Source organism: Acartia tonsa, chromosome 4, assembly GCF_053477335.1.
Source record: "Acartia tonsa isolate MP-2025a chromosome 4, ASM5347733v1, whole genome shotgun sequence".
Lineage (NCBI taxonomy): Eukaryota > Metazoa > Arthropoda > Copepoda > Calanoida > Acartiidae > Acartia > Acartia tonsa.
Window position 1 is genome coordinate 50,652,614 of NC_137263.1, and position 27,212 is coordinate 50,679,825.

Consider the following 27,212-nt stretch of genomic DNA (forward strand, 5'->3'; position numbering starts at 1 on the left):
TACATCCCCAATGATGAAACACAAAATTACATCTTCTGTATATTACAATTAGTGGTTGAAACATTTGGACACTCAACTGAATGAACTAACCAATTAGATTCAATGAAGTCCCCAAAGTTGTTAAGCCAAGGAATAAGAAAGCGTTATTAAAAAATAACTTTGGGGACTAGTGTAATAAACAGCCCATTGTCTTCCTAACAGAGATTAAGCACTCAACATGACACCTTCGGTACGTGGTGGAATCAATTCTTTGCAATCTATGGCTTTGATTTTAAACTTTGTCAACAAACAATGTGACTTACCATTATAAATACATTACTTATAGAGTAGCTGTGCTACTAAAAACATTATTATTACTTTGTACTATTCATGTATATATACTATAAAATTAAATCATTCATAAAACAAATAGCAATAAAATACTACAATATTGTAATATATTTAATTTTTATGTACATACTTTAATTGTTTATTTCAGAAAACAATGAACGATTAAAATAAAATAAAAATTATATGATATCCAGTGATAATTAAGCAATGTGAATTTTAAAAAAAGACTATGAAATGAAATAAATGAGTGCTTTCCTTTCCACCAATGAATTTTATTTGTACCTGGCCACCCAATTATATTTCTGAATCTGACCGCTCTTTCTTGTTAACCAAGCCAATGATATTATCATAGAAAATATCTTAAAATATATACATATATTATTATAAATGATGACAAAAGCACACTCAAGCACACACGAATACAACCGTACAAATTGCGCCAACTCCCAGCGAGTATAGTAATGCCAACGGAAACTTATTACATATTGTTTTAGTTAGTATGACCTGATTATGACTAAATCTTAATTGTTGAGATTATGACCGTGTGTATGTTTATTGTCAGGTATTGACATGGTAGCCCAAATATGACAGCTGACGCCGTCACCTTGCAGACTTGCTTTAAAGTCATATCTGTCCTTCTCTACTTGACTCTTGTGGCTGCACAAAGTAAGTATAATTATATTTTTTATCAGAGAGAGAGAGAGAGAGGTGTACAATGGGGGTTGTTTATTCCACTAGTCCCCAGGGCCCAAAGTGTTATAATAACAGTTTCTTATACGTTGGATTAACAACTTTGGGGACTTTAAATATATTTTGATTGGTTGGTTTATTCAGTTTAGTGTCCAAACTTTCCAACTACTAATTATAGTCTACAGAAGGGGTAATTTTGTGTATCATTATTTAGGATGTATATAAATTATCGGTAATCCCTACTTTTTAAAGATCAAGTGGGCAAATTAAAGGAAATTATTTCTAATTATAACTTGTTAAATGATATAAAACAATGTACTAAAGTGATCTTACTCCAAATCATAATTAAAAATTAAACAACGGAGTGGATAAACGCAGGAGGGTCTAAAATATTAAGTTATTTAAGTATTTTTGTAAAGGTTAGGTTATGTATATACAAATAAGCCCCCCGCAGGGGTTAGGCTTTTAAAAAAGATGGTTTAAAAAAGGTTAGGTTAGGTTAAGTGTCCACTCCGACGTTTGTCACTCCTGTGTTTGTTCTAGAACCATCAAAAACAATTATCTATTGTAACAAATAAAAATCACTTATTAGGAATTAACGTTTTTAGTAACCGTTAAAATATATAATAACTTAACATGAACTGTAGACGCCAATTTAGTAAAATTGCTTTTTACATAGGTAGTTTATTCACCAGAAATGAACAATTTTACGTAGTAACGTTGGCCTTAAAAAAATATATAACGTTTACAAGTTTATTCTAAGTTGAATGTGAATTGGAAAAAAATTGCATTTATATACTATCAGTACTTTTTATTTGAAAATGAAGCATGGGTACTTTCTTTGGAATTTAACCTTGTTTGTTTCAGCATATTCAAAATAAAGATAAAACATATTTTGTATCGAATCATACATTTTTTCTTTTTCTCTTTTTGATGTATGTATCAATTTACATATTTTCCTAGCTTTTATGTTCAATTTCCTATTTTGTATATTTGTGTACTCTTCCTAGTTTTTAATCTTTTTAATGCTAGGTTTTAAACTTCAAATGATAAATCTAGTATTTAGATTAAAAGACATAAATGTTATTCACATATTTTGGTAGATTATATTATTTTTTTCTTCTTGATATCATAACCAAAGATTGCTTTTACTTTTGAGCAATATTACTTAACTGATTAGACTCCTATAAAAAGGGAAATCCTAATAAAAAGATATTAAATATATATTATTACATAATTCACGTAATATGTGTAAGAAAGAAATAATACTGTGAGAATTATTTATTTGTTTCTCTCGTATAAATATATCAGCAAGTTACATATGTGTCTGACACACGGGGTTTATGTATTTCTGATTCTTGCTCAAATAAACAAAATTGTTTCCTCATTAAAGGACATTTTACCTTTGGTGTATTTACTATAGGCAAGCTGACAACGTCCATTAAAGCCAGGCTTGACAAATCAAACATGGATGTCAACATCCATAAAAGCGAATCTATCAAACAGAAGGAAAAACGAAACATTAACATTTGTAGAGTGTTAGAACTGAATAAGCAGAATATACATAAATGTGTAAGTCTAATCAAAATTGTAAGTAAATTTGTTGAAAAACAACTTAAATACAGGATAGTGTTAAGTTAAAAATCGACATTTCTTAAATGGACCTACGGACTTTCTAGTAAATATGATAGGGTTGCTAAATCTTACCTAACTACTAAAGGAATCACCATGCAAAGTTTCAAATTGAAGGAACAATCCTAACATGCCTAAATTAACAATATGAGCTATCCGTTAAGGAAGGACTGACCCTAATTATAGAAAAGCTTTGCTTTTAAAAAAATAACAGACTAGAATGAAAAAAAAGATACCTAATTAAAATAAAACTGTCTATTTGTTGCATAATTGATTTACATGTAAATTTAATATTAATGACAGAACTTTTGGTTAATATCATACTTAGCAACAGAATGTCTAATCTTCCTTGGAATCATAGAAAATTATTTCATAAAATGGACAGCCTATAATCTTAATAATTTTATCTTAGGTAGTGTTTTAATTAAATCAACTTTTCTTTACTTTTGTAAGTGTCATGAAGGTCATAATAAATATATTTATTGTCTTTATTAGTTCAGCCAATATATACTTGATTTAACTGCTTAGAAAATATTCTTCAATTTATAAAAAAAAAAGGTATTAAGTTCAGGTAATGTATCGTGCGTGCTTGAGTGTGCAGCCCGTCTTATTTTCTTTTAGAAGTCATACGCCCACCCGAGGTTACAAACCGATATAACAATGCCAAACAGTCACAGCAGTTTCCCTCGTTCATCCGTCCAACCTTGCGCACAGACTTGCCAGCCTTGCCGTACTACGAAAAACTTTTTGCCTTGTCGTCTGCTGCGGCCGCCATATCTGGCCGAAAACAACATGACAAGCGCTCCCTGCGTTATGACAAAACTGGGGGATCCGCGGCGCTTCATTACGAGCTTGGGGCCGGCGGGGCCGGATCCTCCCCCCTGCATTTCAATTCAAATTTTGAATTTGTGTCCAACTGGACCCTGACGGAAGAGGAGGAGGAGTCGGCCACAGAAATGTCGGACGAGAAGCTACGGTCGCTGGGCTTCCCCGTCCCGCAGACGACAGAGCCGTCAGTGACCGGGTATCACGGTGGAGAGTCCGGCATGAACCATCATAGCCAGGACTCGCATATTCCGGTCATTGACAACCCGTTCATTCAGTTCCTTTCCCGTAAGTATGGATGGGAAAACTAAGCATTGTGACAATAATTTTAAACTTAATTAAAATACTTTTTGTTTCAGAAGATCAAACTAATTACCAAACGATAAGATTGCAGAAAGAACTACATTTCCAGTATGGCATCGAAATCGATTAATATCCGTTGGATTAGAATCGGTTCAGAGCCATAATGAAAAATCATATAAAAAAGCATCGTATGACAGTCGACAGACAATTTTCCACGTATATTAAATTAAAATAGAATAAAAAAATTAATAACAGTTTTGTTATAATTATAAGATTTAAATTGGTTTTAATCTTCTAATTTTTCATTTTAATATCCGCGGAATGCTGTTTTATATAATACTAGCGGCTTCGCCCCTAGCCTCTAGGGGCTCTGCCCCAAGAGGTGATAAAAAAAAATTATGGCGAAAATCGTAAAGGACCATGGAAATCTCCTTCAAAAAAAAAAAAAAAAAAAAAAAAATTGGGGGGGGATTTTTTGGTTTTTGGGGGGGGTTGGGGGTGTCCCACCCCCCAAGAAAATAGCTTAAAACCACCACAGGACCAATAGGTAGATACCCTGAAGAGTAGAATCCGATCGGTTCAGTGGTTACCGAGATCTTAAGGGACAGACAGACGGACAGACAGACATCGTTCTACTTTGTATTATAGATGATGCGATTAATAACTATTCCATAGATGTCTTTTAAACAGACATACAATATTGTGATCTACTTGATGATTCATATACATGGAGCTTTTAATTTTTATCTATACACAAAAGCAACAAGCAACTTTATTTCAATCAAAGATAAACAATATAGATATTTTGTGAGGTGTGTTTAAATGTTATTAAATATGTTTAGATCCGCCAGAGATAACGAAAGCCCCGCAGGACCAATCAGTGAAGTCAAGTGGAATAGCCGTCTTCTACTGCTACGCCACTGGCGACCCCGCACCCAACTTCTACTGGAGGAAAAATGGAAAGAAATTAAAGAATACAGATTCAAGGTAGGGTTGGGTTTTTGAGGGGGGAAAGTAATGCAAACGTTTATTTGCTTTGATCACGGTTTGGAATAAGTATCATAAAAAATAAAGGCAGGATTATTTCTGGAAAGGAAAAAAATATCTGGGACATTTATTGTAAAGAGGGAGGGGATATTGGGCTGTTTATTGCACTAGTCCCCAATTAAAGTCTTATTTGTTGGTATGACATCTTTGGGGAATTTTATTGAATTATGATTTGTTGGTTCATTTAGTTGTGTGTTAAAACGTTTCACCCGCTAATTAGAATCTATAGAAGAGTTTATTTTGTGCATCAAAATTGGGAATGTACTTCGATTCATCTGTCATTGTCTTATCCCTTTAGATCAATTTGAGGGCTAAGGAAAGTGTAGAATAATTATCCCTCTTTTTGATCTTGATGAACTTTTATATGACAGGGAAAACTTTTGGTCAATATTATCTTTGCAAGTCAAATAAATATAAAGAGTTAAAAAGTGAAAAGGTTAAGTTTGCCTTATTTTGATGAATTTATGATGCTAAAAGTACATTAAAGACACCTTTATTATTTCATGTGATACGTTGATAAATTGATTGATTGGCCACAGTTTCTTAGGGGTTGGACCTAAGTCAACATGGAGTGGGCTGAGACATTTTTGTATAGACTTAGACACTAGGGCCAACTCAAGCTCCTCGTTCAAGCATATTATGACTTGGCCCGCTATCTCATGAGAGCTCATCATTATTACCTCACCATCGCCGAGTATCAAGTTAAGTTACTGTAATGAATGACGCTCTTCGTGACACGTCAAATACGTTGCTAAAGTCTAAATGTCACAAATAACTATTTTTCTTTAGATATCTGATTGGAGAATTTGAGGGTGGCTCGTTGCTGAGAATTGAACCCGTGCGAAAGAAGCGAGAGAGCGGAGCTTATGAGTGTGTGGCAGAGAATGGAGTCGGGGATGAAGTTTCGGCCAGTGCACAGCTCACTGTCTATGATGGTATAAACATATAATTTTTTAAAAAAAATATTTGCACGAATAAAATATTTCTGGATTTAAAACATGAGATGGGGGAAGGGGTTAAATAACTGTATGTTCCCTTCCCGAAACCCTGTCCCGACATTTGATTGAGTCCTTGAAAATTAACCAATAGCGTCGGGAATATTAACACAGCCATGTCTCTACAAAAGAGCTAAAAGCAATTTGCTACCAGACGAAAAAGGTCCCCATCAGGGGGATCCAGGTAGTTGTCTAGTAATACACATTTTTAGATTTATTTTAAATTCTGTAAAGCTTTTAAATTAAAAAAGATTACCTTGAGTAAAGACTTTCAGGCTTTTTAACCTATTGTGTGAGACTTGAAATTTTAATAATCACTGAACTAATTGAGTTCTCAATTTTAGTGCGTTGACTTTAATCTATTTTATTTTATTTTTGGACGGCTGTAGGCTATGGATATCCCACTCCTTACCCCTTCTAACGATTTCCCCTTGATACTATGAATGCTTTCCTTTCTTAATCAATTCATATTGCAGAGACGGACCTTCCTGTTGGATTTCCTCAGATAATCCAGAATCCTGGCATGAAGGTTGTTGAGATGGGTCGCAACGCTGTGCTGATGTGCGAGGCCACTGGCGAGCCCAGCCCCGTCATCACTTGGGTCAAGGATGTCAGGCCTATTGATTTTAAGGTAGGATAAGAATAGTTAGTTTTTTTTTATGCGTCTTATTACAGTACTGTAATAGAAGAAGATTGGTTGGTTTCAGATATTTTTTGAGCCATATTACAAAACACAAGTAGTTATTTTGTTTACAAATATTTTGATTTTCTGTAAAAGTTACGAAATTTTTTATTCCAAATTAAATTTGCGATACTTTTTTAGAGTAAAATGTAAAATATTACCTATATAAGTTTTATTCTGAGCTGGATCTTTAAATCATTTTAGTGGTGAGCCAGATCGGGGTTCGCCGAATTTCAGCCAATCACAGCGTGGCATTTCTTAAAATGTTGTGCTCTCATATTGGTGGAAAGTTGGCTCACCCCGATCTGGCTCACCACTAAAATGATTTAAAGATCCAGCTCTGGTTTATCTTTATTTACATATTCTGTAATTTTTTTCCTTTATGACAGAAGTGTGTGTGTGTAGTGTGTTTTAATAAACCAACCTTTTTTTCCCTCAAACAAGGAAAAAAAAGTTATTAATATGGAAAAATTTTGTTATTAAAATTTATTTTATCTATTAGCTACTATAATAACCTTTGTTTTGTGTTTGTTTCAGGCCAATCCACGTCTTAGCATAATGACGCAAGGTAAACTGCGAGGTAAGGGTATCACCACTATATAGAGAATGGACAAACCACATCCTTAGATTAAATATTATCAAGTTCAATTAAACAAAAAAATTGCTGAATGCCTTGTTCATGGAATGTAAAAAAATCACTGTAGACTTAGACAATTCTGTAGCGAGTTATTTAGTTCTGTGCTGGTCTTATTGCAGAGGATGTACAAAATACTGTTTTAAAGTGTACAAATGTACACTTGCATTGTATATTTTTATCTCACTTGTAGCTAGCATTTGTACACCTATTGTATATTTGTACATCATCTCAGAGACACAGCTGTTGAAAGTTAATTGAGTTAAGAACATGGATCCATTCCAATAATAGTGAACACCCATACCTATGGTTTTTATTACTTTTCTATTCCATATTATTCCATAAAAAGGTTCCATGATAGTTATTTTACTGCTCTTTATTGGCTCGACAAATATTTCAGAATTACTTTTCAATTGGGACATGTCTTTTATTGCAAAATTTTTCCTTTGTTTCAAAAAAATTTTCAATTTATATTAGAACAAGGATGACAACATCCATAAGTAGCGAAGCATAAACAATTAAATAAGAATTTAGATATTAGTTGACAAAAGCATGTATATTAGGAAAAAATCACGAAACCTTTTCAACATTTGTTTTTAATTTCTTAATATTTATTTATATTTCAGTACTATGACTAACAGACTGACGGTCAAAGTAAATTACATACTGGATGCTCAGAACAACGGGAAATTTAAATTTTATATTTTTAACTACAAAAATTAAAAAAAAAACGGACCATAAACACCAAAGATATGAAGAAAAATGTGAAAAATATAAAAATAGCCAAAAACCTGCAAAAAGGCAGTCTGACCGCCATTGATGTGTTCTTGAAATTTAATTTTGATAAAATAAAACTGAAAAACTTTGGAAATTGGGCCATAAACACCAAAGGTATGGAGAAGAATGTGAAAAATACAAAAATAGCATAAAACCTGCTTAAAGGCAGTCTGAACGTCATAGTTGTTTTCTTGAAACGACAAGAAATTTAATTCTGATTCTATAACTGAAAAAATTTTGGAAATCGGACCATAAACACCAAAGATATGGAGAAAAATGTGAAAAATACAAAAATAGCCTAAAACCTGCTAAAAAGCGGTCCTATCGCCATTGATGTTATATAGTTAATTGTGCTCCTTGATAATGGGAATGTTGTCAAAAATTTTCAGCCTTTTATCTTTTATAGGAGCCGAGAAAATCACGTTTCCCCCTAACTAAGACGGACATACGGACATACGGACATACAGACATACGGACATACGGACATACGGACAGACGGACATTACAAATTATAGAGTAGCTTCGCTACTAAAAAGAAAGTAAAATGTGTTAAAACAAATATATGTATGTGGTTAACTAGAACCTGCTCTAAAATTCAATAACGTTCATGTGAAATTTAAGAAAGAAATGTAACTTTTTCCCAGCAAGAGAATAAGAACAAAATGGTTTAAATATTTGTTTTCTGGCAAGACTGATGTTTCTTTTAAATTGCAATTCTTTCCCAGTATAGTTGTTTGTATGTAATAAAACTGGAGTGAGGTTCTGAGAAACATGTCCCCACGGCAAAGCTCTGCAATACATCTGAAATATTACAGTCATATAGTGAAGGAGTAAAATATTTTATGGAGCTCTTGAAGCAACAAATATGTATATTCATATACAGAAGAAAAAATTAATGTATTTACTTATATGTACCTGTTTTATTTTTATACTTTCTCTCTCCTATCTATCTATCTTTTAATAATAATAATAATAATAATAATGGAACCTTCAAATTTAAATGAGGGAAGGTGTTTAACTGTGTCGTGCGGTGTTCAACTTAACAATGAATAATCAACACCTTGAACCATAACAGAGGGTGATTTTTGTTCGCGTAATTCCGTAAAGATGAGTGTTGGGTTGTAGTCAAATGCTCCCATTAAGTCAAACTGTTCTTAATTATGGACCATTTCATGTTATATATACATTTGGTTATAATTACGAACACTCTTATTACAACCAAAAACCCAACTTTACGAAATTACGCGAAAAAAATACCCTCTGTGTATTTTTCTTCAAAATCATGACAAAAAAACATAATTTATGGTTTAAGACTTGATAAATCATTTTAAAAAATAAAAAAAACTAAATGTTGGGACAAAATGGAAAGGACAATGTCACTCACTTCGTCACCTTTTATTTTCTCGCACAGTTTTATATATAATGAATATATACAGGGTGGGGCAAATAAGACCGGACAAACTTTAAACGGCCATAGCGCCAAAACTACTTGACCAATCCGGACGTTTGACCACACTATAAAAAGCTTAGGTAATGACCTATTAGCAAAAAAAATCTTTGGACGTAGATGTACGTGTACAACGAGCTGGCCGCGCATATGTTCAACAAGGCAGATTCCAAATGCGCCGGTGGTTTAATCTGGATTCTCGACTAGGGCCCACTAAATATGACCTCAGCCCATCTGTAGGTGAGGTAGAGTTATGCAAATTGCTGGGGATATTGTTAGATACATAAGTAAGACACTAGAAAAGACTAGAGCTCTCTATCTGAAATGGCTTGGCCGTAGTACTCCAGCAAAGTGAAACGGGACAGATTTTGAGATGTAAAAAACGTCAAAAACCGTGAAAATTTCTCGGTTCTTGACTTTAGGGACCCATATTGAACTTGAAAACTCATTTTAGACTATAGGTTGCGCTGATAACCCTAGCTGAAACTTCGTGCCATTTCTAAAAAGGTAAAGAACGTCGTTCTAGCTCAACTGTGGTCCAAATAAGAGCATCTGTGTAAAAGAGTGGCTTGAAAGTTGGGCGAATTTGGATCCTGCGGTTACTCACGTTCCTAAGGAAATGTGGCCTCCCAGCAGCCCGATCTTAATTCAATGGACTTTTGGGCCTAAGGCTACTTTGAAGCATGCACCAATAGACGTACCCACACCATAAAGACCTCCCTCATTGCCACTATCAAGAAGAACTACGCCAGCTTGGACCGGTACATTTTGACCTGGACCTGCCGGCGGTTGAGGAGGCGGGTAGAGGCAGTAATTAAGGCTGGCGGCGATTTTATTGAATAATCTAATAGTCATATACCTATTTTGCTTGCCAGTTTTTAAAATTCAATAAAATCTTTAAAATTGACGATTTTATGTTCATTTGTTTAGAAGTTAGAATTTGTCCGGTCTTATTTGCCCCACCCTGTATATATAAACTTATTCGCACCGTTTTGTAAGGGTTAAATATTTCTGGCCTTAAAAATTTTAATTTTTCTATTCATTTATGCTAAAAGAATACCTATAACAAAAAAGATGCAAAAAATGTAACTAGTCATTTTTGGTCAGATATTTATCCCATGTTTTGTGCTACAATGAAAAAATACACAGGTAGTTTTGAAACTAGTCGTTCTTGTTACTATCAGTTACGAATAGCAGAGACAAAAAACACATACACATATAATCAGTAGAGTACATAGGATTACCTACCTAATATTAAAATTTTAGAAGAAAGAAAAATGCAAAAAGGAAGTAGGTTGCGCTAAAAATCCGTAAAGGTTTTGAGTTTTAAGTTGAAAACAGTAGTAGAACGATAAAAATTTATGTTAACCTTAAAAAAAAACTGTCTATACCTAGTTCTTTTCAATAAGAAATACACATATTTCGTGAATATAATCTACTAATTTTAAAGCCTTAAAACTCACACCTTTACGGATTTTTAGCACAACCTACCTCCCACTTTAGAAAAAAAAATAATAACAAAGGAAATTACTCTCCCTTCAGATGCTTATAATTAGGTTAGGTCTTGTGGGGCTTTTATAATTAGGGTCTTACACGGGTGGTTGGCTTCTTGTCACCCAGTTTAGTCCAAATTATCAGGGTGGAAGGGGACAGTGGGCCAATAGTCCTCAAAGTTTTGTAACAAAGTTTTTTTATTCGTTGTTTAACAACTTTGGGACTTTAATAAATTTTAAATGGTTGGTTCCTTAAGTTGAATGTCCAAACGTTTCCAGCACTAATACTGGTAACTTTATTTTTCATCAATAGGGATGTACATTATTTTATCGGCCATTGTCTTATCCCTTTAGAACCCTGCAAAATAATACAATAAAATAGCATTAAACCAATCCTTTGTACGCTACTGTGAAACAAATACCACACACACACATATTGTAACACTTAATATGAATTCTAAATCTGAACTTCAGCATAACTTGGTTGTTTGTTAGGCATAAGGCAAAGGTGGGTTGTGATACAATGATACAATGGGGGAGAAGGGTTAATGAAAGAATATAAAGTGGAGTGGGGGGGGGGGGTGGTTGAATGCATTTGAGGTTTATGATAGAAGTTATCCGACACTAATTAAAGTATGTTCTTGTATGTTTGCCAGTGGCGTGCAGGTGTCACACAAACAACACGGATTTATATTAGGGAGGGAGGGGACAATAGGCTGTTTATTGCTCTAGTCCCCAAAGTTTTATCATAACGTTTTCTTCTTCATTGGCTTAACTTTGAGTTAACCCTCATTAATTTTAAAATAAACGTTTATTTTTTAAACTACCATGAAATAATTTTATCGTATTTTTTTCTGAACATTAGTTATAGTTCCTTAAGTACTTTGAAAACGTTTTAATTATTATAACGGCCGTCTCATGACCGACTGAGCTGTTATAATGACCTTAGACCAAAGCTTCTGTTGGTTGACCTTAAAATAGATTCTTTAAATAGTTATTTCATAAAACTTTTAATTGCATAACGAAACAACTTTTTTATATTTACCCCAAAATATGAATGTTTATTAATTGCATCGTATTGTAGACAGCTTTTCGCGGATATTAAAATTTAAAAAATAGGATTAAAATCAATTTTGTTAGCCCCTAGGGGCCACAGACCCGGGCTAACAAAACTGATATTAATTATAGTTTTTTTTTATTTTTATATTCGTTGAAAATCATTGGTAATACGATGCTATACATGATTTTTCAGTATGGCTGAGAACCGGTTCTAATCCAACGGATATTAATCGGGTTCGAAGCCATACTGGAATGATTATTTCTTCATATTTTAAGTTTTCTTCTGACTGTCACTTTTAAATTGTATTGTCACAAGTATTTGAATTGTTTCAGCACTTGCACTTTCTTTTCCTCCATTAATAAGGATTTTTGGGACAATATTTTCAAATAATAAATATTCCAGTTTGGCTTCGAAACCGATCAACATCCGCTGGATTAGAACCGGTTTTTTGTTATACTGAAAAATCATTCATAACATCGTATTACAGACAATTTTCCACAAATATTAAAATAAAAATAACAAAATTAAAACCCGAATAGACTGAAGACCCGGGCTAACAATACTTGTTTTCATCTAAAAAAATTCATTTTAATGTTTGTGGGAATCTGTCTATAATATGATGCGATAAATAAATAATATAATATGACTTTATTTGTCCCAAAGATGTGAACATCACAAATATGTATTGTGACAACTGTTTTGCATATTTTGTGCATATGATTCTATACTTTCTTCATTTGTATAAACCAGGTGGTTCTTAAAAGAAAATTTGTTGCCCTAGAAAAAAATTGTAAAGCAAGTTTAAGACACAAAAAGTGGTATTTTAAATCATAATGGATGTAGAATACGTGGATATTGTGGCAGGGGAAATTAAACAGTTTAAGAGCTTTAAAAATAGTTCCTCTGAAATTTACATATAACAATAACTTTTTTCTTTTTCGAACCACTCGAATTATAATTATTAATAGTTAAGACATTGTATAACTAAGTAGTATTTTTACTTCACATAATACTTTTATCAATCTGAATGTGTATTTACAATTATTGCCTCAGAGAATCTTTTTTGTTTAAGATTTTGTTTGAAAAAAATTATGATTTGAAAAAAAATCTTCCAAACTTTAAACAAAAATCTTCAAATTGTAAACAACTGATATTCTATTGGGCAAATCATCTATTAAATAAACATTTTTTCGCGTAATTTCGTAAAGTTGGGTGTTGGGTTGTAGTCAAATGCTCTTATTAAGTCAAACTGTTATTAATTATGGACCATTTCATATATGTACATTTGGTTATAATTAAGATCACTTTGACTTAATAAGATCATTTAACACTACAACCCAACTTTACTGAATTACGGAAAAAATACCCTCTTATATTAAAAAAAATACACTTTTGAATTAATCAAACTATTTTGTGATGTTTAGGATCATTAAGAATAGAAGCTGCTGAAGAATCTGATAAGGTGAGTAGCATTAATTATTTACCCACTCTTCCCAAATATTTTATTTATTCAGTATACAAATATCAAATTTATTATAAAATCTCATATTTTTACTTTAATTTCATTTTAAACAAATTGCATCAGAACACCAATCTTTCCTCTTGGGGCCTCTGATAGTTATTTATCGCATCGTATTATAGACAGCTTTCCGTGGATATTAAAATGAAAAATTAGATGATTAAAACAAGTTTTGTTACGAACCGATATGGTTCTCCTTTACAGTATAGCTTCTTACTGGTACTAGCTATTTGGGAGGGGGGGGGGGGGGTAGGTACCACGACAATCCCCAAAGAAATCCCAATAAAATCAAAAATATATAAAGCGCCGCCTATTGGATTTTTTTTGGTAAACAGCTGATCTTATCATATATTAAAAAGAAAACATTTTATGTGCCTCTAGAGTCCTTTAGGGGCGTAGCCGCTATATAGTATCACAAAGAAGATGGATTCATAGAGTTTATTCTGTTATTTTAATGTGTCTCAAAATTGAATAAGTTACTGTCCTATAGTGGCCTGGAAATATGATTTATAATATTGTGTACCAGTGTCTGTGTACTTCACAGACAAAGTGTAAAAGGCGCAGCAAATTTGATTTTCCTACAAACTAGGTCTAGATATCAAAGATGGACTCGTATATCACAGCTGATTTAAGCAAAATATAGGGTTTTTTTTCAGTATGGCTTCGAAACCGATTCATATCCGGTGGATGAGAACCGGTTTCCAGCCATACTAAAAAATCATGCATAGTATAACTAGGTCTAAATATCAAAGATGGACTCGTACATCACAGCTGATTTAAGCAAATTATAGGTTTATTTTAGGTATGGCTTCGAAACTGATTAACATCCTGTGGATTAGAACCGGTTTCCAGCCATACTAAAAAATCATGCATAGTATAACTAGGTCTAGATATCAAAGATGGACTCGTATATCATAGCTGATTTAAGCAAACACTAGGGTTTTTTTTCCAGTATGGCTTCGAAACCGATTCATATCAGGTGGATTAGAACCGGTGTCCAGCGATACTAAAAAATCATGCATAGCATAACTAGGTCTAGATATCAGAATATCATACCTGATTTAAGCAAAAAATAGGTTTTCCTTCGAAATTGATTAACATTCTGTGGATTAGAATCGGTTCTCAGTTACACTTTAAAAATCAAGTATTGCACAATAGTGTAAAACCTGCCTAAATTATAACATATTTCTCATTACATTTTTTGAATGATCGGTTTAACTGTTTCTAAGATCTTATGGGACATAACTTAACTACTTCATAATACAGGATCGAATATTCTTAGTTATCCATAATAGTTTTGGTAAATAGATAAAGGATGTAAATTACTGCTTCTGTTTAAAATATGAATTATTTATTTAAATGCCTTTTCCTCTGGGATTTATCATTGAACAGGGAATTTAATTTCAACTTTCTACTTAAGGAAGAAACACTTACAGCTTACCAAAATTAATTTGTGTATATCTTAATAAATAATTAACAATGTTTTGCACTGACCAAAAATACTTAAGTGGGTATTTTTTTCGCGTATTTTCCATAAAGTTGTGTGCTAGCGACTAGTCGAATGTGCTTAATAAGTCAAACTATTCTTAATTATGATCATTTCATATCTATACATTGGGTCAAAACTATGTTTGGATTATTAAGCACTAGCACACAACCTTATGGAAAATATGCGAAAAAATGACTCTTTGTTGTTCAAGTCAACTGTGTACGTACATCACATTGGTCAATATTCTTCACTTTGAAATTTACATTTTGTTTCCAATTTGTCTTTATATTTTAAAAGAGAATTAGGCATAAAAAATTATATAAAGATAGTTCAATTATTATAAAACTATACTCTTAAACTTTATGTAGAAATAAAACTTCCTTTTGCAAACTTGCTGTGAAGTTAATCTAAACTAATAAAAAAGTATAAAAATCAGAGAAGGCAGTATAAGGGAATAAAAACACATCAATATAGATTCCTGACGTTAAGCTGGTAGGTTTGGGCAAGGGGGGGGGCGGACTGTTTTTGGGAAGGGTCTAGAAAATAGGGAAAAATAATTTGAAAAGTTTGAAAGTTTGCCTTCCTTTCTTTGGAAGAAATATTTGTAAACTATTATAATCTATACTGACACATAGTGCCTTGGTAGTCAAATATTATATATCCCTACAGTTTTATAACAAAATTACATTATTTTTATTAAATTAGGTACAATAACAATATGAATTATTTAAATTATTTTGTGTTCAATGCGACTTCTATTTAATGGTGCATTTTAATGAAATGTAAGAACCAACGGTCCTATTTTTGTCTACTTTTAATCCGTATAATAAATCAAAAGGATCTGTAACTGTGTGTATGTACCGAAGGAACTCACTAACCACCGAACCGATATGGTTCTCCTTTACAGGCTAGCTTCTCATAAAAAGAATATTTATGTAAAGAATTTATTGTGTAAAGACTTTTTACCCAATTTTATGAGTAAACTAAAGATAAATTATTCCGGAGATTATAAAGGAATCTGAAATGTTTTTAAGATGGATGAATATAGTTTGTTAGATGCGGGTGTATTCATACATATTTCCTACAACCATTTCACTTTATTAATTTTGATGCAGGGAAAGTATGAGTGTGTGGCGAGCAACTCCCAGGGGACTGAGTACTCATACGCGGCCCAGCTCTATGTCAGAGGTAAGAATTTTATTTTGGAGGGGTGGTGGTGGTTTAGTGGGAGGGGTGAACAGGGAGGGAGGGAACATTTAACTGTGAATTATACTGACCCCCAATGCTTCCAAACATGATCTGTCATTCGTTGATTTAAAAACTTTTGGGGATTAGATTGATTTAGGATGGGTCTGTTTAAACTTTTCCACCTACATGTTTAAGTTTTGTAAGAGGTTATTTTATTTATGTGAAAACTAACCTAGTTCCATCTTTTTAAAAAAAGAGGTAGTTTATCCTAAGTAAACGTTTTTAAATGGTAAGTCCCACCGTTCTATGAGTTAAAAAGGTTTATAGGGTATTGATATTTTTATTTTTTTTGTACAATATGACAAGTAAAGTTAGCTATGAAGATAATAATAATTAAGGAACAACGACGCGCTGTTTTAGATTAACACAAATTGTGGATTTTGTGATATGAAAACGGATTGTTAAATGAAAATGCTCTCTCCTTTTTATCCTTCCATTATACCTTACCTATATTGTATACACTTTGAAAGTTTGTAAACCATTTAGCATGTTCTTAACTTAAGTTACAAGTTCTTGTCTAATAGTATCAAGCTATACTACACTTCTTTTATTTGCACTGTGGAAAATAACAGGGAGGGAGGGGACAATGGGCTATTCATTTCAAATGTCCCCAAAGTTTTATGATAACGTTTTCTTATGCGTTGCCTTGACAACTTTGGGGACTTCAGTGAATTTTGATTTGTTGGTTTATAAAGTTGAGTGTTCAAACGTTTCAACCACTAATTTTAATCTACAGAAGCGGTAATTTTGTGTAATTATTGGTGATGTACATCAATTTATCGGCTATTTTATATTTTTATATAAAGTTTAGCTTTTAGGATATAATCAAGTAATTATATTTTCTAAAATATAGTTAAGATTTATTTCTTTTTAAATTACCGATTGACCCTCTAAAAATGAATAATCAAACCTATTTAATAACTGCCATTTTTATTCCATTGTAAACCGGTCTCTAAAATATAGTCTTTCTTAGGTAATCGTAATGCTCTTTCATAACTCCTCCCATCTTCTACTTTTTTCAACCAGGGAGGGAGGGGACATTGGGCTGTTTATTTCACTAGTCTTCTTATGTGTTGGTTTTACAACTTTGGGGATTTTTCTCGAATTTTGGTTGGTTAGTTCATTAAGTTGAGTGTCCAGACGTTTCAACTACTATACGTAATCTATAAAAGGTGTAATATTGTATATTATCATTGGGAATGTACATACGTTTATCGGTCATTGTCTTATCCCCTTAGTTCCCTGATTTATAACAGACTTTTATTTCTTCAGAGTTTACCAGATATCACTTGTACAACTAACTAGTATGATAAAATCCATGAGAGCGAAGCTCCATCATCGAACATTGTATAAAAAAAATAAGGATCATGGAAAGAAAACGAAGTAGCGGGTTTCGTCGTATTTTCTCAGTACAATATAATGAAATTTGAATAAAATTCCGTGTATATATCCTTTATAAAATTGCTGTAGATACAAGTTACATAATATTATATTTCTAACATTTTAAGACACTTTTATATAAATTCAGCAGTTATAAATGTAATAATAATTGCTATAGAATCCACAGGATTTAAATCGAGTACTTATCAATATAGCAAGAACAAGCCATATGGACGAAGGGACAAATTCTGCATATAGAAAATCCCCACTCTTAGAAGTATTTGTGAGTGGATATATGTTATAAATCCGGAATAAGATACAAGATTAGGATAAGTCTTTACTTTTACAGATCATCTCAACTATACTATAACTTTGTAATTCTTCAAGTACAATAGTTGAAAAACTAGCGGTTACGCCCCTAGAAGTCTCTAAGGGCACATAAGTTGGGAGGAAGTTGATCACCCCCATTCTCAATTTTAGTTTAAAAAAAAAAGATTATTTTTGTGGAGGTCCTTTTTATAGGATTAGTTTATATTGGGAGGGTGGTGGTACAAACCTTCCCTTGTTCTGAAAAGCTATTATGTAAAAGAGAATCTGCTCAGCGATTTGCGAGATCCTTTCGTACCGAAAGACAGACAGAGAGACATCCTGTTACTTTTATATTATTATTATCTTGTCTCTGCAGCACCACTTTTTACAAGTCAAGCTTGTCTATCGGCTGCACTGCAGTTTTGTCAAGTATAATGCGCGCACTGTTGGATGAGCATTCTGCAGAATACACAAAATCTCCGATTTCAACTCCGACCCGTCACGGAAGAGCGCATTTTTTACGAAAAATAGGGCTTTTTAAATCTTATTTTTAAGTGATTTATGTAGATATTTTAGAACTTTTTTTCCCGAATATCTACTTTTAATTATTTGAATTTAATATAAATGCTTTAAAAAAAAATAATTTTTGAGCACAGATAAACAAAATTACCCCTGAAAAATTACCAATAACGGCGCTAAACTATCTGTTTATTACTTGCCTTGCAAATACAATAGAGATATAAAAAAAGATGTTTGGGATAAAGAAATTCTTCATGAACATTTAAAAAATAAAAAATTCAAATCGGTCAACTCTAAGTCCACTGGATTTTACTGGAACTAATGTTCACTTTTTTAGCCTAAATTTCGTAAAAAAAGGTTTTTCTTCGACTTTCTGTTATTAAATTAAAAAATTTAAAAAATATTCTGAAACTACTGATAATGGAGATTTAAATAATCCAATTATTATTTATCTATCTTAAAGCTTGTAGGAGTTATGATCATTTTTATTTTACTGCCCCAAAATTTTAGCCTACATTGGCCACAAAGCTGCGCGCAGTGATATAAAATCGAAAATTTAACGATTTTTGCGATTAAGAGCTTAAAAACCTTTTTTTTGTCAAAGTTGAAGAATTTTATACATAATATTTGATTTTGCTAAACAATTAACCAGTATTCGTGTATAAATTACTTGATTTAGAAATTTTCCGTAAATTTCTGCGAAAAGTTATAATTTTTAGCATAAATTTTGTTAAAAAGTGTTTTTTTTCGACTTTTTGCTTAGTAAATAAAAAAAATAAAAAAGGTTTTTCTAAAACTACTGTTAATGGGGAATTAAATAATTCAAGTATTATTGATCTATCTTAAAATTTGGAGGAGTTATGATGATTTTTATTCCTCTACCCCTAATTTTCAACCTACAGTGACGACAAAGCTGCAGTGGCTGGTTACGCTCAGAATAATTTTGTAACACGTATTCCTCCCCTCCTTCATCTCAATGTATAATAAGATATATAAGTTTTTAAGTTTTTATAAAGAATTTTAATGTTAGAGGTAGATTTGAAATCTACATCATATTTTAAGGATTTTTTTTATAAAATTCGTTTTTTGTATAATTCTTTATTTAAAAGCGCAAATACAATTTAAGTTAATTAATTTTGACATCCGTGATAGGTGGATTGAAAACTATGGGGAGGGGGGTTGAGTTTAGTTGGTATACCTGCACTCTAATTGGTTGAATGATGTACGACACTTAAGCTTCTCTAATCAGAGCGCAGATAGTTTTCAATCCACCAATCACAGATGTCAAAATTAATTAACCTAAATTGTATTTAAGCTTTTAGATAAAGAATTAAAACGAATTTTATAAAAAAAATTGTATTTCAGCTTTTAGATAAAGAATTAAAACGAATTTTATAAAAAAAAATCCTTAAAATTTGATGCAGATTTCAAATCTACCTTTAACATTAAAATTCCTTCCAACTTATATATCTTAATGTACAATGTACATCAACACCTTGGTAGCTTGTAAATATGGGAAAAGATTTATTTATCTGCTATTGATCTCTCTCTCTCTGCAAGTTTACATTTATGTGGATGCATAATCATTTATAATATCTTGAGGGAATTCTTTTAATTGGCAACTTCATTACAAAATTTGATTATTGATTGGTTTGTGTGAATTATTGATAACCCATACATATGTTTATATGTGTCAATGGTCAATTGCTACAACTTAGGATCTAAGAAAAGAGGAAAAATATTTACTAGATAGCACAGTAATGAAAATACAGTAGAAAGCCAAAAGCTATTGTAAATGATAAAGAATAGAATTGTTTAAAACGTAGAGATAAAACATTTTAGGGCGACTAGAAAAACGTTGTATGTAAATTAATAGTGCAAATTTTCATATTTATGTTTTCTTTTTCGAGTATTCCCCTAAATTAACTATTTATTAAGCTATAAAAATTAAAAAGAATTTTAATGAATATAATAGATTTGAAATCTGCATAAATTTTTAAGGATTTTTTTATAAAATTCGTTTTTTATATAATTCATTATTTAAAAGCGCAAATCCAATTTAAGTTAATAAATTTTGACCAATAGGATAGGTGGATTGGAAACTACCTGCGCTCTAATTGGTTGAATGATGTACGTCACTTAAGCTTAACCAATCAGGGCGCAGATATTTTTTAATCCACCAATCACAGATGTCAAAATTATTTAATTTAATTTGTATTTGCGCTTATAGATAAAGAATTATACAAAAAACGAATTTTATAAAAATTCCTTAAAATTTAATGCAGATTTCAAATCTATTATATTCATTAAAATTCTTTCCAATTTTTATAGCTTACTATTTATATTATAGGAGCGATACTATTTTTTTACAATTTACCATTACTGTCCTATTATATAAAGTAGTAAGCTTTTTTATCGATAACTCCTGAACTGATTTGCTCCTTCATTTCAGGGATGCTTAACATATGTTCTGGGGTGGTTTTAGGCTATTTTATTTTCAGTTTTAAGTCTGATGGTTTTATACTTTTTTTATTTCCATCTCTTCCCCTACGAATAAAGAGTCCATAGATGCTAGGGGCGCATCCACTATTTGTTTATTAAAGGGAAACAATTTATATTTTTGTTGTCTATCTAAAAGTACAAAGAAGGTGGAATAAGTTTCTATTGGGAAAAATTAAATCTAAATGTTATTTAAATGCCAATATCATCTACAAATTAGAATTTCGCTGTTTATGGAAGTAGATTTCATACCATCTGTGACACAAAAATTTTTAAAATGGCTCTAACGGTATGTTACAAAAGTTTACAAAATTTGTCAATATATAAAAAAGATTATTAAAAAAAAAGATTATTTTCATTTTGAAGGCATAATTAATAGATCCTAACTTTAGTTAAATCTCATTGTTTTTTTATGCTGGGAAGCAAGACTAACATTAATATTGTTTTTAACTAATTTAACTAGTGAACATATTGGTATATAATAGTGTTTTGAGGAGCCATATTCCTCACTAGCGTTTACGCCCCTATACACCCACCCCCTAATTCTTAATTTCTCTTGGGAGGATGGTGATACCCTCCCCCAAAATAGTTAGTAACCTTCCCAGGACCTACTTTATAAAGGATAACTATTTGGGTTCAGCTGTTAGCGAATCCTTCGGTACAGACAGATACAGATCCTGTTACTTTTATATAATAAAGGATAACACAGACTTTCTATTTATGTTTATTATTTACTTTTGTAAATAATAGGGAGAGACGATTTTGGTAGTATCCCATTCAAATATGTTAAACTGACCTTTGAAGTATCTACTTTAACAACATTTAGACATTAATGAAAAAAAAACCTCTTCATAATTACATGAGTCCATTTGATAAATATCGCCTTATTATCATTTGGCGGTTTATTGGGTAATTATACTACCCATTGGTAACAGATGAAGTTGAGGGGATATTGCAGAAAGCATTTATAGAAAACCATTGTAAAATACCATTGTATGTCCATATAACTGCCCACAGGGACAATAAACACACCAGAAACAAAAATTGAAAACTGTAATTTAACAGAGAGAAGGATGGGGAAAACATAAAAGTTTGTGAAATTTAATCTTTCTCTCTCTTACATTTCTACATTCAACCTTCCTCCTTAAGTACACGTCTTTTTTTCTCCGTTCATAGTCAGGGAGGGAGGGGACATTGGCATGTTTATTACACAAGTCCCCAAAGTTTTATAATAATGTTTTCTTATTAGTTGGCTTAACAACTTTGGTGACTTTTCTTGAATTTTGATTGGTTGGTTCATTAAGTTCAGTGTTCAAACGTTTCAACCACTAATTGTAATCTTCAAAAGGGGTAATTTTGTGTATCATCATAGGGGATGTACATTAATTTATCGGTCATTGTCGTATCCCTTTAGATCCCTGATTTAGAGTAATTTTTACGAAGCTATGTCTGTGACTAGACTACCCCTTTACTCACTCTAGAGCTTTCCCCTTTCCACCTGAATGCTACTCTTTACCCGTCAAGTTGAGTTTGGCTAACTTTATAATTTCCTTTTTGCGTTTATTTAAAGTTTTTTTTTGTGTAGCCAAAATTTTGATTGATCCCTAGACTTTTAAAAGTCTTAATAAATACAGAATGAATTTTTAGTTTTTAATGGATTTTAACAGGGGTGAAGTAGTAGCAACTTTTATTAAAAAAATATTTTACTTTAAAAAAAATCTTTAAACAGTTTTAATTATCTTTTCCCTCTTAGCGTTTTTTTCAATATAGAAATGTCATTTGAATTGTTTTATTTTGATTAGGTTACATTAGATACATATGCAGTTTTCTCCCACTGAGCACTTACGCACTTTTTTAAGAGAAAAGTAAAAAATAATATTAATTTTCTTTATTTTAGTACGCCGAGTTCCTCCGCACTTCTCCCGGCAGCCAGACGCCAAGTACGAGGTCCAGAGGGGCTCCAACCTAAACATTACCTGCGTGGCTGTAGGCAGTCCCATGCCATTTGTCAAATGGAAGGAGGGCAACAATGATATAACCCCCGCGGATAATGTTCCTATAGGTAGGTTCATTTGTTTGTTTTATTACTAGCGGCTGCACCCCTATAATCTAGGGGCTCTAGAGTCTGCATTCAAAGGTGTAAGTAAGAAGGATCATAAATATTGCCTAAAACCATCCCAAGGGTTAAATCTGAAAATAAAATAGTCAAAAACCATCCCAGGACCTATGAGAAGCTTCCTAAAATGGCGAGGTCAATTAGTTCAGAACTTATCGATTTCTTATGCAACAGACAAATAAACTTTACTACTTTATGTGATAGCAGTAACCCAACTGGTAAATGAAATTATCGATGACAATTATAAACAGAATCAAGTTGTGATTTTTCCTTTTTTTATTTTCAGTAAAAATTTCGTTTGGCATGTCTTTTTAGGCACACTTATAAATAAAATTATAATCGTTTTAGGTCGCAATGTACTGCAGCTATTTAACATTCGCGAGACTCGAAACTTTACCTGCGTGGCTGCTTCTAAATTGGGAATGATTGAGACTCAATCCACTGTCAAAGTGCAAGGTAAGTTTCTTCACAAGCCAAAAGAGTAATAGTTTTATTCCATGGCATTTTCTGGTAGAAAAGATGATATAATATAAAAAAAATTAGGGGGTATTTCTTTTTAGGGGTATTTTCTCTTAGGAGGGTGGAGTTTTCCACCCCTACAAAGTTATAAACCCTCCCTGGGCCTATTAGAAGCTTCGTTGTAAAGGAAAATTATATTGGTTTGCGGTTGGCGAGATCCTTCGCTGCAGACTTAAAATAGCTTACTATTTTAAATAATAGGATAAAAATCTACAAAATTGTTCCAAATGAATTGTTTTTGTTGATCCAAAAAGGAAAGAAAATAAGACATGTAATTAATGTCACATTGATTACTTTTCTTGTTTGTTTCTCAGATTTCTCGGCACAGAAAAATAAAAAGTTGTATTATTGTATTTGTAATATACATATATTACCAGAGAGAGAGGGGACAATGGGCTGTTTATTCCACTAGTCCCCAAAGTCCTAAAATAACGTTTTTTTTATTCGTTAGCTTATCAACTTTGGAGACTTTTATTGAATTTTGATTTGTTAGTTAATGAAGCTGAGTATTCAACAGTTTCAACCACTAACTTCAATTTTACAGCAGGGATAATTTTGTGTATCAGCCATTGTCTTATCCCTTTAGATCCCTGATATATTACAAACATATTGTTAATATCTTGTATTTTTCTATATTTCTTACAGAGAAAATTGGTAACATAATATACATCAATTGCTTTAACTGAATAACATTCTAATATGAGATACATTAGGCATAATAACAATAGGTTTAATAAAACACCAGTACAGAATTGACCCTTAAAATCTTTCCAGCATTTTTTTAAAAAACCAAGGTAAAAATGAAGTGGTTCATTTTTTTAGGTGCGATTACTCTTGGGAGGGTGGTGGTTCTTTTCCCAAAAATAGATAAAAACCTCACCTGTACCTATAAGAAGATTCACTGTAAAGGAGAACCATATCGGTTCAGCGAGATTAGGATAAATGCTTTACTAAAGAATAACCTTATACCTAGTCTTTTGTCAGTTAATCTAATGTTATTATCCAGCCTCTTACATATTACATTATGCTTGTTATTGAATGAAAGGTATATCATATAATAAATACCCATACTTGATAAAGAAATAATTTTATTATCTAAATGTAATAATGATGATAACATAAAAGGTAAAACAATCCCTTTTATTATAATCCTATTATTGTCTATCTTATGCTTTACCTTATTGTATTGATAAAGGAACATTGACTTTCTACCTTAAATACATAATAGTTCTAGTACCTACTGTAACTATATGATATTTTTGTAATGTTATATTCTCGTATTCATTCAAATCCGGTGGATAGGAACCGGTTCTTATCAATACGAAAAAACTATGTCTAGCATCGTATTATATCCAGCTTTCTACGAATATAAAAATGTACAATCATAAGATTAAAACCTGTTTTTTTAAGCCGGTGCCTTCGGCACCTCGGGTCTAAAAAAATAGTTTTAATCTTATAATTGTAAATTCTATATCCGCGGAAAGCCGTTTATAATACGATGCGATAAATAACTATTATAAACTAATTGCTTCGCCTATAGACTCTATGGGAGGGCGGGGTATGAAGGGAAAATAGCTTAAAACTATCCCAAGACAATTATAAAGTACAACCAATTTGGACTTACAATTTCCGAGATAGGACAGACAAAAAAATTCTACCTTTTCTTTAGGATTTCCTAAAATTAAAGTTACCCTTAAACTGTCTTTCTGTCTGTCTGTCTCATAAGAGTAAACTTCGAAATAAAATCTTAGATATCAACTACAGCAGTTGCGTTAAGTAACGTAAATTTTATTTGTCCGTATGTCAGTCAATGAATATTAATAAATATGCCATCTAGTGTTTTGTGTTTAGTGCGAGATTAAAATCTTATGTTATGTTGAATTGCTTTGCTCCGCTTTTTATGGACATTACAACCCTTGTACAATCTGATAATTTATACAAAGCTGATAAATTACTAAATGTAGTAAGTTTGACATTTCATGTTATTATACTTTTATTTTCCCATAAACCAATCACTAATTAATTATAAATCAAAATTACATGCTATTATACGTGCAATACATATCTAAATGAGCTTTGCCAACATATTTATGAATATGTTTGTACAATTTGTAATTAAACAAATCAAACATTTGTTATTATCGGCAAAAGCATACTCTTCAAAGTTCTTACTTATATGAGCTTGTAAAAAATAATGTTAATTTGTGAGGACAGTATCCTTGTATATATACATATCTCACCTCTAAAATAAGATTTATGATATCACAACTTTTTAATATTGGGGATCATTTACAAAATTTATACCATTTTTAAATCCAAGCTTTCTCCTCGCACATTAGAGTAAAACACTAGAGGGAGAACGAGTTAAATAACTGTATCTCCCCATCGCAACCGCCTTGTGCAACCTTTCTATTGGGTCATTAAATCAACCAATGGTGTCGCTTATATTAACACAACAAAGTAGCAGAAAATAATTTAGAAGCAGACGAAAGAGGTCTTTGAATAAGGAAGGGAGGTAGTTGTCTGTATATACATCTATACTATAGATCTGTTCCTTGCACGAGGTTCCAACAAATAAACAAAGGAGTAAAGTTAAACAATTTGGAAGGAGCACTAACATTTAAAACTTTTTTTATACGTGAACTGTATAAACCTTTCTAAATTAAAGCACTAAGAAAATTGTAAAACTTTGTAAAAAATTAATGAGAAAACTCATTTTAATCTAAAGGGATTGTTCCACGTGATGGGTGTAAAAATAATACTTTATAAAAGAAAAATACTTTATTTGTAAAAAACGTTTGAGAACTAAAAGGTTCCAGCTTCGTTTTGTAACACATTCAAGCAACTGCAATAATAAATTTCAGTCCTGTGACTCTCTTTTTTTAGTTTTGTTTTAAGTTTATTTTTGAAGATTGCAGCTCCTCCTCCTCCTTTTATATTATCTAAAGACCAGTTTTTCTATGCGTTGTGATGGCAAGTAAAGACGTCACAAGCAGCTCTTCTTCAAGTCATTTTTAATGTAGCATATGTTGTTAGAATTAGAATATCTTTCATGAAATTACCCTTTTCTTAAGTTTGCATGGCTTTAGAGCAACTAACATTATGAAAATGTGAGTTGGAAAGTTTGAATGTGAAATTGTGCACATGTGTCATCTCTACCTGCAAAATATTGGCACACACACACACACATGTCAGATTCATTACAAACATTATCTAATCTTTTTGGATGAACAACTTATCTCTTAACTTTTTTTCTTTCACTATTGAGTTGCACGGCTAAACGAATTCGATATAGAAGGATCCAAAAATTTATTTGCAGAGAAAGATTCTCATGGATTATTATGCCTGTTATTTTTAGTAGAGAAGCTACTATTTAACATCAGTCGTTTTCGTTGTTAATGTTAATGAGTTTCCGAATTTAGTTTTTAGAGTTTCAGTTAATACACTTTCCTTTACTAACCCTTAATATCCCATAACTTCTCCCATCCTTTTAATAGCACTTTTTTATTTATCAATTTAAAATTTTTAATAATTTTGTTTCTCCAATAAAAAATAAATTTATTTACCCTTTCTTCTATCCTTTTAGAGACCTTTAAACTAAGGTCTCCAACTATTACTTGAATAATGTTTAAAATGGACTTTTCCATTTCTTGACTTCTTAGATGGTAAGCAAACTATACCTTCAAAAAGCTGTGATGA

The 27,212-nt window shown here is 31.9% G+C and overlaps 1 protein-coding gene across 11 annotated transcripts in view; it reads left to right on the forward strand.

The window, feature by feature from the left end:
• Nucleotides 1-27,212, forward strand: part of Lar (tyrosine-protein phosphatase Lar) — a 248,844-nt gene that overhangs the window by 139,520 nt on the left and 82,112 nt on the right. For 5 of the 11 annotated variants that reach the window (XM_080158785.1, XM_080158789.1, XM_080158788.1 and 2 more), the window contains exons 3-12: nucleotides 893-996; nucleotides 3,274-3,765; nucleotides 4,623-4,767; nucleotides 5,617-5,762; nucleotides 6,299-6,453; nucleotides 7,042-7,084; nucleotides 13,340-13,377; nucleotides 16,039-16,111; nucleotides 22,776-22,940; nucleotides 23,343-23,450. In XM_080158785.1, coding sequence (XP_080014911.1) covers nucleotides 915-996; nucleotides 3,274-3,765; nucleotides 4,623-4,767; nucleotides 5,617-5,762; nucleotides 6,299-6,453; nucleotides 7,042-7,084; nucleotides 13,340-13,377; nucleotides 16,039-16,111; nucleotides 22,776-22,940; nucleotides 23,343-23,450 — 1,447 coding nt within the window. In that variant the 5' untranslated portion in view covers nucleotides 893-914. The remainder of the gene's footprint in view (nucleotides 1-892; nucleotides 997-3,273; nucleotides 3,766-4,622; nucleotides 4,768-5,616; nucleotides 5,763-6,298; nucleotides 6,454-7,041; nucleotides 7,085-13,339; nucleotides 13,378-16,038; nucleotides 16,112-22,775; nucleotides 22,941-23,342; nucleotides 23,451-27,212) is intronic. The other 6 variants (XM_080158793.1, XM_080158792.1, XM_080158795.1 and 3 more) reach the window with 3 other exon arrangements.